General features: G+C 46.0%; 1 protein-coding gene across 1 annotated transcript in view; it reads left to right on the forward strand.

Annotated features, from left to right (window-relative positions):
- vwa3a (von Willebrand factor A domain containing 3A) overlaps nt 1-14,206 on the forward strand; it is a 45,403-nt gene that overhangs the window by 24,735 nt on the left and 6,462 nt on the right. Inside the window, exons 18-23 of the mRNA XM_046337081.1 lie at nt 5,537-5,611; nt 7,848-8,028; nt 8,631-8,844; nt 9,267-9,337; nt 9,599-9,763; nt 10,252-10,346. Of these exons, the coding sequence (XP_046193037.1) occupies nt 5,537-5,611; nt 7,848-8,028; nt 8,631-8,844; nt 9,267-9,337; nt 9,599-9,763; nt 10,252-10,346 (801 nt within the window). The remainder of the gene's footprint in view (nt 1-5,536; nt 5,612-7,847; nt 8,029-8,630; nt 8,845-9,266; nt 9,338-9,598; nt 9,764-10,251; nt 10,347-14,206) is intronic.

The following is a 14,206-nucleotide window of genomic DNA, read 5'->3' on the forward strand; positions in this document are numbered from 1 at the left end:
ACACACACACACACACACACACACACACACACACACACACACACACACACACACACACACACACACACACACACCACAGGAGGTTGGTGCCACCTTAATTGGGTAGGACAGGTGTGTAGTAATGGCTGGAGCAGAATAAGTGGAATGGAATGAAATACGTCAAACACATGGTTTCCATGGTTTCCATGTGTTGATGCCATTCCATCTGCTCCGTTCCAGACATTATTATGAGCCGTCCTACTCTCAGCAGCCTCCACTGACACACACACACACACACACACACACACACACACACACACACACACACACACACACACACACACACACACACACACACACACACACACACACACACACGCATGCAGAAACACACACACATGTAGAATCACCATTTGATAGCACATTGAGCTCACATGAATCCAATCACAATGCTGCATGTTCTAATCTTTGATCAGACACCTCTTTGACATGACAAGCCTGTACACTCCTACACTCTCTCACCTCCACTCCCCCAATCTCCACTTTATTCATGTGTGATTTGCTTATGTTCTGCATGAGAATAGATCTAATTGATTTGGTTGTCAAAGCCTCTCCGTGCATTAGCACGTCTATCTGCCTCGCAGCCCGTGACCTCACCTCACCACATCTGTTTTGAACAGACATTTGCATGATGGGATGTTTAATAGAGTTAATAGAGTGGAATGACTCACTCTAATAAGAATCCAAATGATATCCCTGCTCATTCTCATCGAGATAGAAAAAGCCTGGGGTCTTAGTTAATTGTCGGAGTTCAATCTATTTATAATACAGATTGGATGTGGTATTGAAATATAGAGTTGTTACTGGAATTGATGTGCATATGCTGTATGTGGATGATGTTTCTGTAGTATGTGCAGTACATTGCAGAGTACATTGTTGCATGTTGTGATCCCTAATCTATCTCGTTGTTGTCCCTTCACTGTCAGTTGACAAGGTTACAATGGAGTTGTATGGTTGGTTGTTTGTGGCATCACCAGCACTCAAGTTTCACTTTTTATAGTCACGTGTACAAGTACAGTGAAATGCCTTTCTTTCAAGCTCTTTTCCAACACCGCAGTAATCATTATCAGTAGTACTATCAAATAAAGTAGAACAAAAACACACAAGAAAATAGAATAACAAGAAGAACATGAAAAAGTAAGTAAGCTGCAGTTTATACAGGGTCAGTTTAGGGTCAGTTTATACAGGGTCAGTTTATACAGGGTCAGTTTATACAGGGTCAGGTTAGGGTCAGTTTATACAGGGTCAGTTTATACAGGGTCAGTTTAGGGTCAGTTTATACAGGGTCAGTTTATACAGGGTCAGTTTATACAGGGTCAGTTTATACAGGGTCAGTTTAGGGTCAGTTTATACAGGGTCAGTTTATACAGGGTCAGTTTATACAGGGTCAGTTTATACAGGGTCAGTTTAGGGTCAGTTTATACAGGGTCAGTTTATACAGGGTCAGTTTATACAGGGTCAGTTTAGGGTCAGTTTATACAGGGTCAGTTTAGGGTCAGTTTATACAGGGTCAGTTTATACAGGGTCAGTTAATACAGGGTCAGTTTATACAGGGTCAGTTTATACAGGGTCAGTTTAGGGTCAGTTTATACAGGGTCAGTTTATACAGGGTCAGTTTATACAGGGTCAGTTTATACAGGGTCAGTTTAGGGTCAGTTTATACAGGGTCAGTTTATACAGGGTCAGTTTATACAGGGTCAGTTTAGGGTCAGTTTATACAGGGTCAGTTTAGGGTCAGTTTATACAGGGTCAGTTTAGGGTCAGTTTATACAGGGTCAGTTTATACAGGGTCAGTTTATACAGGGTCAGTTTATACAGGGTCAGTTTAGGGTCAGTTTATACAGGTCAGTTTATACAGGTCAGTTTAGGGTCAGTTTATACAGGGTCAGTTTATACAGGTCAGTTTATACAGGGTCAGTTTATACAGGGTCAGTTTATACAGGGTCAGTTTAGGGTCAGTTTATACAGGGTCAGTTTATACAGGGTCAGTTTATACAGGGTCAGTTTAGGGTCAGTTTATACAGGGTCAGTTTATACAGGTCAGTTTATACAGGTCAGTTTAGGGTCAGTTTATACAGGGTCAGTTTATACAGGTCAGTTTATACAGGGTCAGTTTATACAGGGTCAGTTTATACAGGGTCAGTTTATACAGGTTCAGTTTAGGGTCAGTTTATACAGGGTCAGTTTATACAGGGTCAGTTTATACAGGGTCAGTTTATACAGGGTCAGTTTATACAGGGTCAGTTTAGGGTCAGTTTATACAGGGTCAGTTTATACAGGGTCAGTTTATACAGGGTCAGTTTATACAGGGTCAGTTTAGGGTCAGTTTATACAGGGTCAGTTTATACAGGGTCAGTTTAGGGTCAGTTTATACAGGGTCAGTTTAGGGTCAGTTTATACAGGGTCAGTTTATACAGGGTCAGTTTAGGGTCAGTTTATACAGGGTCAGTTTAGGGTCAGTTTATACAGGGTCAGTTTAGGGTCAGTTCCAATACCATATTTACAATGTGCAGGGATACTGGAGTGGTACAGGTAGATATGTAGGTAGATGTGTATAGGGGTAAGGTGACGAGGCATCAGGATACATGATCAACAGAGTAGCAGCCTCATATATCAGGATTGTATTTGCATGTGTGTGTGTGGAGTCAGTATGAATGTGTGTGTGTTTGTGTGTGTAGAGTCAGTATGAATGTGTATGAATGTGTGTGTGGAGTCAGTATGAATGTGTGTGTGTGTTTGTGTGTGTAGAGTCAGTATGAATGTGTATGAATGTGTGTGTGGAGTCAGTATGAATGTGTGTGTGTTTGTGTGTGTAGAGTCAGTATGAATGTGTATGAATGTGTGTGTGGAGTCAGTATGAATGTGTATGAATGTGTGTGTGTGTTTGTGTGTGTAGAGTCAGTATGAATGTGTATGAATGTGTGTGTAGAGTCAGTATGAATGTGTGTGTGTGTTTGTGTGTGTAGAGTCAGTATGAATGTGTATGAATGTGTGTGTGGAGTCAGTATGAATGTGTGTGTGTTTGTGTGTGTAGAGTCAGTATGAATGTGTATGAATGTGTGTGTGTGTGGAGTCAGTATGAATGTGTGTGTGTGTGTAGAGTCAGTATGAATGTGTGTGTGGTGTGGGCGTGTGTGTGTGTAAGGTCAGTATGAATGTGTTTGTGTGTAGAGTCAGTATGAATGTGTGTGTGTGTGTATGTGTGTGTAGAGTCAGTATTAGTGTGTGTGTGGTGTGGGCGTGTGTGTGTGTGTGTAAGGTCAGTATGAATGTGTTTGTGTGTAGAGTCAGTATGAATGTGTGTGTGTGTGTGTGTGTATGTGTGTGTAGAGTCAGTATTAGTGTGTGTGTGTGTGTGTGTGTGTGTGTGTGTGTGTGTGTGTGTGTGTGTGTGTGTGTGTGTGTGTGTGTGTGTGTGTGTGTGTGTGTGTGTGTGTGTGTGTGTGTGTGTGTGTGTGTGTGTGTGTGTGTGTGTGTGTGTGTGTGTGTGTGTGTAGAGTCAGTATGAATATGTGTGTGTGTGTGTGTAGAGTAAGTATGATTGTGTGTGTGTATGCAACAGTATAAATTTAGACCGTCCCCTCGCCCATACCCGGGCGCGAACCAGGGACCCTCTGCACACATCAACAACAGTCACCCTTGAAGCATGGTTACCCATCGCTCCACAAAAGCTGCGGCCCTTGCAGAGCAAGGGGAACCACTACTTCAAGGTCTCAGAGCAAGTGACGTCACCAATTGAAACGCTATTTAGCACGCACAACCGCTAACTATTTAACATCCGTTACACTCACCCCCCTTTTGACCTCCTCCTTTTCCGCAGCAACCAGTGATCCAGGTCAACAGCATCAATGTAACAGTATAAATTTAGACCGTCCCCTCGCCCATACCCGGGCGCAAACCAGGGACCCTCTGCACACATCAACAACAGTCACCCATGAAGCATCGTTACCCATCGCTCCACAAAAGCTGCGGCCCTTGCAGAGCAAGGGGAACCACTACTTCAAGGTCTCAGAGCAAGTGACGTCACCGATTGAAACGCTATTTAGTGCGCACCACAGCTAAATAGCTAGCTATTTCACATCCGTTACATGTAGAGTCAGTATGATTGTGTGTGTGTAGAGTCAGTATGAATGTGTGTGTCGAGTCAGTATGAATGTGTGTGTGTCGAGTCAGTATGAATGTGTGTGTGTCGAGTCAGTATGAATGTGTGTGTGTCGAGTCAGTATGAATGTGTGTGTGTAGAGTCAGTATGAATGTGTGTGTGTAGAGTCAGTATGAATGTGTGTGTGTAGAGTCAGTATGAATGTGTGTGTGTAGAGTCAGTATGAATGTGTGTGTGTAGAGTCAGTATGAATGTGTCAGTCAGTATGAATGTGTGTGTGTAGAGTCAGTATGAATGTGTGTGTGTAGAGTCAGTATGAATGTGTGTGTGTAGAGTCAGTATGAATGTGTGTGTGTAGAGTCAGTATGAATGTGTGTGTGTAGAGTCAGTATGAATGTGTGTGTGTAGAGTCAGTATGAATGTGTGTGTGTAGAGTCAGTATGAATGTGTGTGTGTAGAGTCAGTATGAATGTGTGTGTGTAGAGTCAGTATGAATGTGTGTGTGTAGAGTCAGTATGAAATGTGTGTGTAGAGTCAGTATGAATGTGTGTGTGTAGAGTCAGTATGAATGTGTGTGTGTAGAGTCAGTATGAATGTGTGTGTGTAGAGTCAGTATGAATGTGTGTGTGTAGAGTCAGTATGAATGTGTGTGTGTAGAGTCAGTATGAATGTGTGTGTAGAGTCAGTATGAGTGTGTAGATGATGAATGTGTGTGTGTAGAGTCAGTATGAATATGTGTGTGTGTAGAGTCAGTATGAATGTGTGTGTGTAGAGTCAGTATGAATGTGTGTGTGTAGAGTCAGTATGAATATGTGTGTGTGTAGAGTCAGTATGAATATGTGTGTGTGTAGAGTCAGTATGAATGTGTGTGTGTAGAGTCAGTATGAATGTGTGTGTGTAGAGTCAGTATGAATGTGTGTGTGTAGAGTCAGTATGAATGTGTGTTTGAGTCCCTGTACTGTATATTTTCACTCTTTCTTTCCTTTCATACATTTGAGATGAATGTATAATATGTTAATATGCTTGTAGGTTGATATGTTTCCGGTCTTCACCCCTCTACTACGTGTTATAGTTTTTAATATCAGTCCTCCACATTGCTTTGATTCAAGTTGGCATGTGGCGCCCATATCTCTAGAACTTCTTCACCTTTAACATTCTTCATTTCTCGGTTTCAAGTTGTCATCACTCTCTCTCCTCTGTTTCTTCCCCACTATCAGTCTGAAGAAGACATATCCTGTCCTCTCTCAGATCAGTTGTACAAGTTTTTACAGAGTTCCTTCTTCTACCATACAAGACGTTGTTTCAAGGTTGTCATTGTGTTCCTCTCTGCAGTACTATACAGTGTGTAGTATAATAATTCCACTGTGTTCTACTTGTCTTTCTGTCCTCTGTTAGGTTCGGCTCAGCTGTCAGAGCTTGGAGGGAGAGGTTGGCCCTCACCTCACCAGAGAACCTGCAGGAAGCCTGGCAGTAAGGTCCTCAAAGTGTGTGTGTGCATGTGTAAGCCTGGCTGCGAGGCGGTCTGATGTTTCTGTATAGTGTCTCTGCTTTTGAGGGCTCTATGCTGTTCTCTCTCTCTCTCTTTGCCTAGTCTCTAGCTCTACTTCAGGAGGGAGGCAGTTCTCTGCCTGTATGGAGACCGGAGAGATTACACATAGTGCTTTTGTCACATGCTATGCAGTGACGTCTTTCAAAAGTATTTCAAAGTGCGTGTGTGTGCATCCGTATCAAATCAAATCAAACTTTATTTGTCACATGCGCCGAATACAACAAGTGTAGACTACCGTGAAATGTTTACTTAAAAGCCCTTAACCAACAGTGCAGTTCAAGAAGAGTTAAGAAAATATTTACCAAGTAGACTAAAATAAAAAGTAACACAATAAGAATATAAATAACGAGGCTATATACAGGGAGCACCGGTACCGAGTCAATGTACTGGGGTACAGGCTAGTTGAGGTAATCTGTACATGTAGGTGGGGGTGAAGTGACTATTCATAGACAATAAACAGCGAGTAGCAGCAGTGTACAAAAGGGAGGGGGGAGGGTGGTCAATGTAAATTGTCCGGTGGCAATTTTATTAATTGTTCAGCAGTCTTATGGCTTGGGGGTAGAAGCTGTTGAGGAGCCTTTTTGTCCTAGACTTGGCACTCTGGTACTGCTTGCAGTGCGGTAGCAGAGTAAACAGTCTATAACTTGGGTGACTGGAGTCTCTGACAATTTTATGGGCTTTCCTCTGACACCGCCTATTATATAGGTCCCGGATGGCAGGAAGCTTGGCCCCAGTGATGCCCCAGTTGCCATACCAGGCAGTGATGCAACCGGTCAGGATGCTCTCGATGATGCAGCTGTAGAACCTTTTGATGATCTGGGGACCAATGGCAAATCTTTTCAGTCTCCTGAGGGGGAATAGGTTTGGTTGTACCCTCGTCACGACTGTCTTGGTGTGTTTAGAACATGATAGTTTGTTGGTGATGTGGACATCAAGGAACTTGTATGTCTCGACCCGCTCCACTACAGCCTCGTCTATGTTAATGAGGCCTGTTCGGCCCACCTTTTCCTGTAGTCCACGATCAGCTCCTTTGTCTTGCTCACATTGAGGGAGAGGTCGTTGTTGTCCTGGCACCACACTGCCAATTTGACCTCCTCCCTACAGGCTCATCGTTGTCGGTGATCAGGCCTACCACTGTTGTCATCAGCAAAGTTAATGATGGTGTTGGAGTCGTGTTTAGCCACGCAGTCGTGGGTGAACATGGAATACAGGAGGGGACTAAGTACACACCCCTGAGGGGCACCAGTGTTAAGGATCAGCGTGGCAGACGTGTTGTTGCCTTCTCTTACCACCATGGGGCAGCCCTTCAGGAAGTCCAGGATCCTTAGCTTAGTGATGAGCTTCATGGGCACTATGGTGTTGAACGCTGAGCTGTAGTCAATGAACAGAATTCTCACATAGGTGTTCCATTTGTCCAGGTGGGAAAGGGCAGTGTGGAGTGCGATTGAGATTGTGTCATCTGGATCTGTTGGGACATTATGCGAATTGGAGTGGGTCTAGGGTGTCCGGGAGGATGATGTTGATATGAGCCATGACCAGCCTTTCAAAGCACTTCATGGCTACCGATGTGAGTGTTATGGGGCGGTAATCATTTAGGCAGGTTTCCTTCCCTTCCTTGGGCACAGGGACTATGGTGGTCTGCTTGAAACATGTAGGTTTTACAGACTCTGTCAGGGAGAGGTTGAAAATGTCAGTAAAGACACTTGACAGTTGGTGCGTGCATGCTTTGAGTACACGTCCTGGTAATCAGTCTGGCCAGCGGCTTTGTGAATGTTGACATGTTTAAAGGTTTTGTTCACACCAGCTACTGAGAGCGTTATCACACAGTCATCCAGAACAGCTGGTGCTCTCGAGCATAAAAGGCATTTAGCTCGTCTGGTAGGCTCGTGTCACTGGGAAGCTCGCGTCTGGGTTTCCCTTTGTAGTCCGTAATAGTTTTCAAGCCCTCCCATGTCTGACGAGTGTCAGAGCCGGTGTAGTAGCATTCAATCTTAATCCTGTATTGACGCTTTGCTTGTTTGATGGTGTGTGCGTTTGCGTGTGCATGTGCCTTTGTGTGTATTTGTGAGTGTGCGTACAAGCATGCTTGCATGTGTGTTTGCGTGGCTGCACACGGATATGTATGGCTCTGACCATGTGTCTCTTTCTCTCCTCCAGGTGGGTCCAGGGTTTACAGTGTTCAGGGAGCAGGAACACCATGGCTGCTCTGAGGCTGTCTCTGGAGGGGGACCTCAATAGTGGGGCACCCTCCCTCTCTCCCGCTCCTCTTCTCCCTCCATCCCCCCCTCTCACCCAGGGCCTCTACCTCTTCACCAGTGGATTGCCTGACCAGGAAATTGTATGACACTGTCCTGGCAACAGTTATATCAATTGGTGATGATGACTCATGACGGTGAACATTAGAACTGGTATAAGAAGAGCTGATATGAAATCAGTTATTTAGCCGCAGAGAGTAACCATACTGTTACATTGGTCGCACTTCATCCCTGGGGCGGCAGGGTAGCCTAGTGGTTAGAGCGTTGGACTAGTAACTGGAAGGTTGCAAGTTCAAACCCCTGAGCCGACAAGGTACAAATCTGTCCTTTTGCCCCTGAACAGGCAGTTAACCCACTGTTCCTAGGCTGTTATTGAAAATAAGAATTTGTTCTTAACTGACTTGCCTGGTTAAATAAAGGTAAAAAAATATATATAAAAAACAGGGCACTATAACAGAGACATGCTTCCCTCTGGTGCCCTCTGCTGCTGGAAGCGAGTTAATGCACTAGCTAGGTGTCACTGATATAATGTGCCTACATATTCATATGCCCGTGCTTGTTGTCTGGCAGCTGTGCGTTTCTATGAACATGTGAATAAATGTTTTATTTAAAAAAAACTCTTCTCTCGAAAAGTCAAATGAATAACAATCAATCCAGAACAAGTCTCTTGTTGCTCTGTTCCCAGGCAACGGTGTCTTCATATGTGTCAGAGTGCTGCAGTGGCCGGCCTCTACGTCTCCACATCTGTCTGTTGACTGGAGAGGAGACAGAGGGACAGACAGAGGCACAGACAGGGGGTTGCCCTCCACCTCGCCATGCCACCAGGGAGGAGACTGCGGGGGCACTGAGGGAACTGGCACAAGCTGGCAACGGACGCTTCCACTGGATCAGTGAGACAGGTACGCGAGAATTCACACACACACAATCTTCATGAAGACTTCAAAAAGTGCCATGGAAAAATAGATTACTCCACTATCAAGTGGCACCTTGAAGAAATGAGCACCAGGGATGACAGTAGAAGTAGAAACACTTACCCACCACAGAGGTGATTACTTCCTGGAGGGGCTACCAGCCAGCTGTGTGAACCCACTTATCCCCCAGCTAATGGCCTATTCAACAGATACTCCTTCTATACAGTGTGTGTGTGTGTGTGTGTGTGTGTGTGTGTGTGTGTGTGTGTGTGTGTGTGTGTGTGTGTGTGTGTGTGTGTGTGTGTGTGTGTGTGTGTGTGTGTGTGTGTGTGTGTGTGTGTGTGTGTGTGTGTGTGTGTGATGCTGGGTGGAAACCCTGAGCCCTGGTCTGTCCTGTCCTCTCACTGCAGGCATCCTGGAGAGCGATGACATAACTGCTCTGATTGGAGAGATGGAGAGGGCTGCTAATTATTGGCAGAAGGTGAGATTGGAACAGCATGGGGAAGGGAGAGTGCTAAACAGCAGCAACAACAATGGCTTACACACAGATCTGTCCTAAACTACTCAAAATATTTAGATTCAGATACTAGTCATATGTATTGACAACATACTGTAAGGTATTCTGTTTATATTATTTTAATGGAGAAAAAAATATTCAACCACTTTAACATTGTAAGACTGTCATTGCAAATATATCCATTGCTAGTTAAAGGATGATCTGTATTTCTGTGTGTGGCTCCAGAGCGCCATGCTGGTGGACTCCTTGACCCAGAAGTCTGACTGTAGGTGCCCAGGGGAGGATCCCTCTCCTGGGGACAAAGCTCCGGCCCAGTCCCCCCTGGCCTGGAGACGCAGAGACAGACCACTGCCCCCACCGCGACCCACAGCACTCACCCTCGCCAGGCTGGTTAGTATTACACACATACGCATTGATGTACGAACACACACACAAACACACAATAATATTTGATCTTCTTTGTCCTCTCTCATTTCAACATCAAACAGCACTTTCAACATTTCTTTCTCAACCAACTCACAACTAACAAATAGAATATCAGATGAAAGATTATTTTAGAATTGCCTCATCTTGGGCCGAGACAAAGTAGGATGCTAATAAATATGGAGTGGATATTATAATGTTTTGTGTCGATGCTACATAAGACCGCATTTATGTAGATTATATAAACATATGTAGGGCATTATGACGATTATATAAACATATGTAGGGCATTATGACGATTATATAAACATATGTAGGGCATTATGACGATTATATAAACATATGTAGGGCATTATGACGCTTTATGCCATGCAAATCAAGGTTTTATGATGCTTTATACTGCATATCACCACTCCAAGTGAAGGTTTACATACGTTTTTATTTTCTGCTGACAGCAAATGAAGGAAGGCCGAACAAACGAGCATTCCTCCTCTCAGAAGGCTCTCGCATGGCATCCCAGCAGTGCCACATCTACTATCCCACCGGGTGAGTCAGCATTCTTGCCTGGTTAAACCAGACTGAATCAGTTTTAATGCCAGGCTGGAAGTTTACCAGCGGTATCTAGGTTAACTTCCCCTGTGGGTGACTGACAGTTCAGTGGAGTGAAGGTTCTATCTCAGGTGAGTGTCAGGCAGGGGCTAGAGCAGGGCCCAGTTCATTAGGCACCAAACGGAAACAAACAGTCGAAAACATGGAATGCCAGACAGAGCAACTGTCATCTTTCTGTACCACAGCGAGTGCAGTAAGTACCAGTTCACTGCTGCTCCTGTCCCAACCCCAGTCAAAGTGAGTGCCAGACTCAAAGTTAATCAACTATTAAACAAATGGAGGGTGGCTCCAGTTCATCAAAGTCCTTTACATGAGGAATTAAATCCATGTTGGTTCGGTAAGGAGTTACCCGTATTTCCAACTGGTTTGTTGACCTTCACTTTATCTTTCTCTCTACAGATGCTTTGTATCTTCTAGATGCTTTTAAAGATGTGAAGAGTAGACTAGTGCATTTGTCCCAAATGGCACCCTTTTCCCTACAGTACCAGTCAAAAGTTTGGACACATCTACTCATTCAAGGGTTTTTCTTTATTTTTTACTATTTTCTACATTGTAGAATAATAGTGAAGTCATCAAAACTATGAAATAACACATATGGAATCATGTAGTAACCAAAAAAGTGTTAATCAAATCAAAATATATTTTATATTTGAGATTCTTCAAAGTAGCCACCCTTTGCCTTGATGCCAGCTTTGCACACTCTTGGCGTTCTCTCAACTAGCTTCCCCTCAGGTACATCATCACCCCGTTAGCCAGGGTTAACGTTTCTCCCCTCAGGTACATCATCACCCAGTCAGCCAGGGTTAACGTTTCTCCCCTCAGGTACATCATCACCCAGTCAGCCAGGGTTAGGGTTTCTCCCCTCAGGTACATCATCACCCAGTCAGCCAGGGTTAACGTTTCTCCCCTCAGGTACATCATCACCCAGTCAGCCAGGGTTAACGTTTCTCCCCTCAGGTACATCATCACCCAGTCAGCCAGGGTTAGGGTTTCTCCCCTCAGGTACATCATCACCCAGTCAGCCAGGGTTAACGTTTCTCCCCTCAGGTACATCATCACCCAGTCAGCCAGGGTTAACGTTTCTCCCCTCAGGTACATCATCACCCAGTCAGCCAGGGTTAACGTTTCTCCCCTCAGATACATCATCACCCAGTCAGCCAGGGTTAGGGTTTCTCCCCTCAGGTACATCATCACCCAGTCAGCCAGGGTTAACGTTTCTCCCCTCAGGTACATCATCACCCAGTCAGCCAGGGTTAGGGTTTCTCCCCTCAGGTACATCATCACCCAGTCAGCCAGGGTTAGGGTTTCTCCCCTCAGGTACATCATCACCCAGTCAGCCAGGGTTTCTCCCCTCAGGTACATCATCACCCAGTCAGCCAGGGTTAACGTTTCTCCCCTCAGGTACATCATCACCCCATCAGCCAGGGTTAGGGTTTCTCCCTCAGTTTCTCCCTCAGGTACATCATCAGGTACATACATCATCATCATCCCCAGTCAGCCAGGGTTAGGGTTTCTCCCCTCAGGTACATCATCACCCCATCAGCCAGGGTTAGGGTTGTTTCTCCCCTCAGGTACATCATCACCCAGTCAGCCAGGGTTAGGGTTTCTCCCCTCAGGTACATCATCACCCCATCAGCCAGGGTTAGGGTTTCTCCCCTCAGGTACATCATCACCCAGTCAGCCAGGGTTAGGGTTTCTCCCCTCAGGTACATCATCACCCAGTCAGCCAGGGTTAGGGTTTCTCCCCTCAGGTACATCATCACCCAGTCAGCCAGGGTTAGGGTTTCTCCCCTCAGGTACATCATCACCCCATCAGCCAGGGTTAGGGTTTCTCCCCTCAGGTACATCATCACCCCATCAGCCAGGGTTAGGGTTTCTCAGCCCCCTCAGGTACATCATCACCCAGTCAGCCAGGGTTAGGGTTTCTCCCCTCAGGTACATCATCACCCCAGTCAGCCAGGGTTAGGGTTTCTCCCCTCAGGTACATACATCATCACCCCATCAGCCAGGGTTAGGGTTTCTCCCCTCAGGTACATCATCACCCCAGTCAGCCAGGGTTAGGGTTTCTCCCCTCAGGTACATCATCACCCCATCAGCCAGGGTTAGGGTTTCTCCCCTCAGGTACATCATCACCCCATCAGCCAGGGTTAGGGTTTCTCCCCTCAGGTACATCATCACCCAGTCAGCCAGGGTTAGGGTTTCTCCCCTCAGGTACATCATCACCCCATCAGCCAGGGTTAGGGTTTCTCCCCTCAGGTACATCATCACCCCATCAGCCAGGGTTAGGGTTTCTCCCCTCAGGTACATCATCACCCCATCAGCCAGGGTTAGGGTTTCTCCCCTCAGGTACATCATCACCCAGTCAGCCAGGGTTAGGGTTTCTCCCCTCAGGTACATCATCACCCCATCAGCCAGGGTTAGGGTTTCTCCCCTCAGGTACATCATCACCCCATCAGCCAGGGTTAGGGTTTCTCCCCTCAGGTACATCATCACCCAGTCAGCCAGGGTTAGGGTTTCTCCCCTCAGGTACATCATCACCCAGTCAGCCAGGGTTAGGGTTTCTCCCCTCAGGTACATCATCACCCAGTCAGCCAGGGTTAGGGTTTCTCCCCTCAGGTACATCATCACCCAGTCAGCCAGGGTTAGGGTTTCTCCCCTCAGGTACATCATCACCCCATCAGCCAGGGTTAGGGGGTTTCTCCCCTCAGGTACATCATCACCCAGTCAGCCAGGGTTAGGGTTTCTCCCCTCAGGTACATCATCACCCAGTCAGCCAGGGTTAGGGTTTCTCCCCTCAGGTACATCATCACCCATCAGCCAGGGTTAGGGTTTCTCCCCTCAGGTACATCATCACCCAGTCAGCCAGGGTTAGGGTTTCTCAGGTACATCCCTCAGGTACATCATCACCCAGTCAGCCAGGGTTAGGGTTTCTCCCCTCAGGTACATCATCACCCAGTCAGCCAGGGTTAGGGTTTCTCCCCTCAGGTACATCATCACCCCAGTACATCATCACCCAGTCAGCCAGGGTTAGGGTTTCTCCCCTCAGGTACATCATCACCCAGTCAGCCAGGGTTAGGGTTTCTCCCCTCAGGTACATCATCACCCAGTCAGCCAGGGTTAGGGTTTCTCCCCTCAGGTACATCATCACCCAGTCAGCCAGGGTTAGGGTTTCTCCCCTCAGGTACATCATCACCCAGTCAGCCAGGGTTAGGGTTTCTCCCCTCAGGTACATCATCACCCAGTCAGCCAGGGTTAGGGTTTCTCCCCTCAGGTACATCATCACCCAGTCAGCCAGGGTTAGGGTTTCTCCCCTCAGGTACATCATCACCCAGTCAGCCAGGGTTAGGGTTTCTCCCCTCAGGTACATCATCACCCAGTCAGCCAGGGTTAGGGTTTCTCCCCTCAGGTACATCATCACCCAGTCAGCCAGGGTTAGGGTTTCTCCCCTCAGGTACATCATCACCCCGTCAGCCAGGGTTAGGGTTTCTCCCCTCAGTGTAATGAATGAAGGTTTCTCCCCTCAGTGTAATGAATGACCCGGCTCTATTTTTGAACTCTACTAAAACGTTACCTGTTTACCTCAGACTAGCTTTCTTGTTGTTATTGTTGTTGTTATTTTTAATATTTTTGTTTTCCCAGGGATCACACATGGATGAACTGTTGTGTTTTGATAATACAAAACTGCAGATGTTTTTATAGTTTGTATACAAAGGATCAGTGTTTTTTTGAAGTTTAAATGATTGTATGATGTAAAATTGATAAAGCCTTTTATAAGTTAGCTTGTTTGTTTCTTGTGTCTCC

The sequence above is a fragment of the Oncorhynchus gorbuscha genome, unplaced genomic scaffold (assembly GCF_021184085.1).
Source record: "Oncorhynchus gorbuscha isolate QuinsamMale2020 ecotype Even-year unplaced genomic scaffold, OgorEven_v1.0 Un_scaffold_1270, whole genome shotgun sequence".
Taxonomy (NCBI): Eukaryota; Metazoa; Chordata; class Actinopteri; order Salmoniformes; family Salmonidae; genus Oncorhynchus; species Oncorhynchus gorbuscha.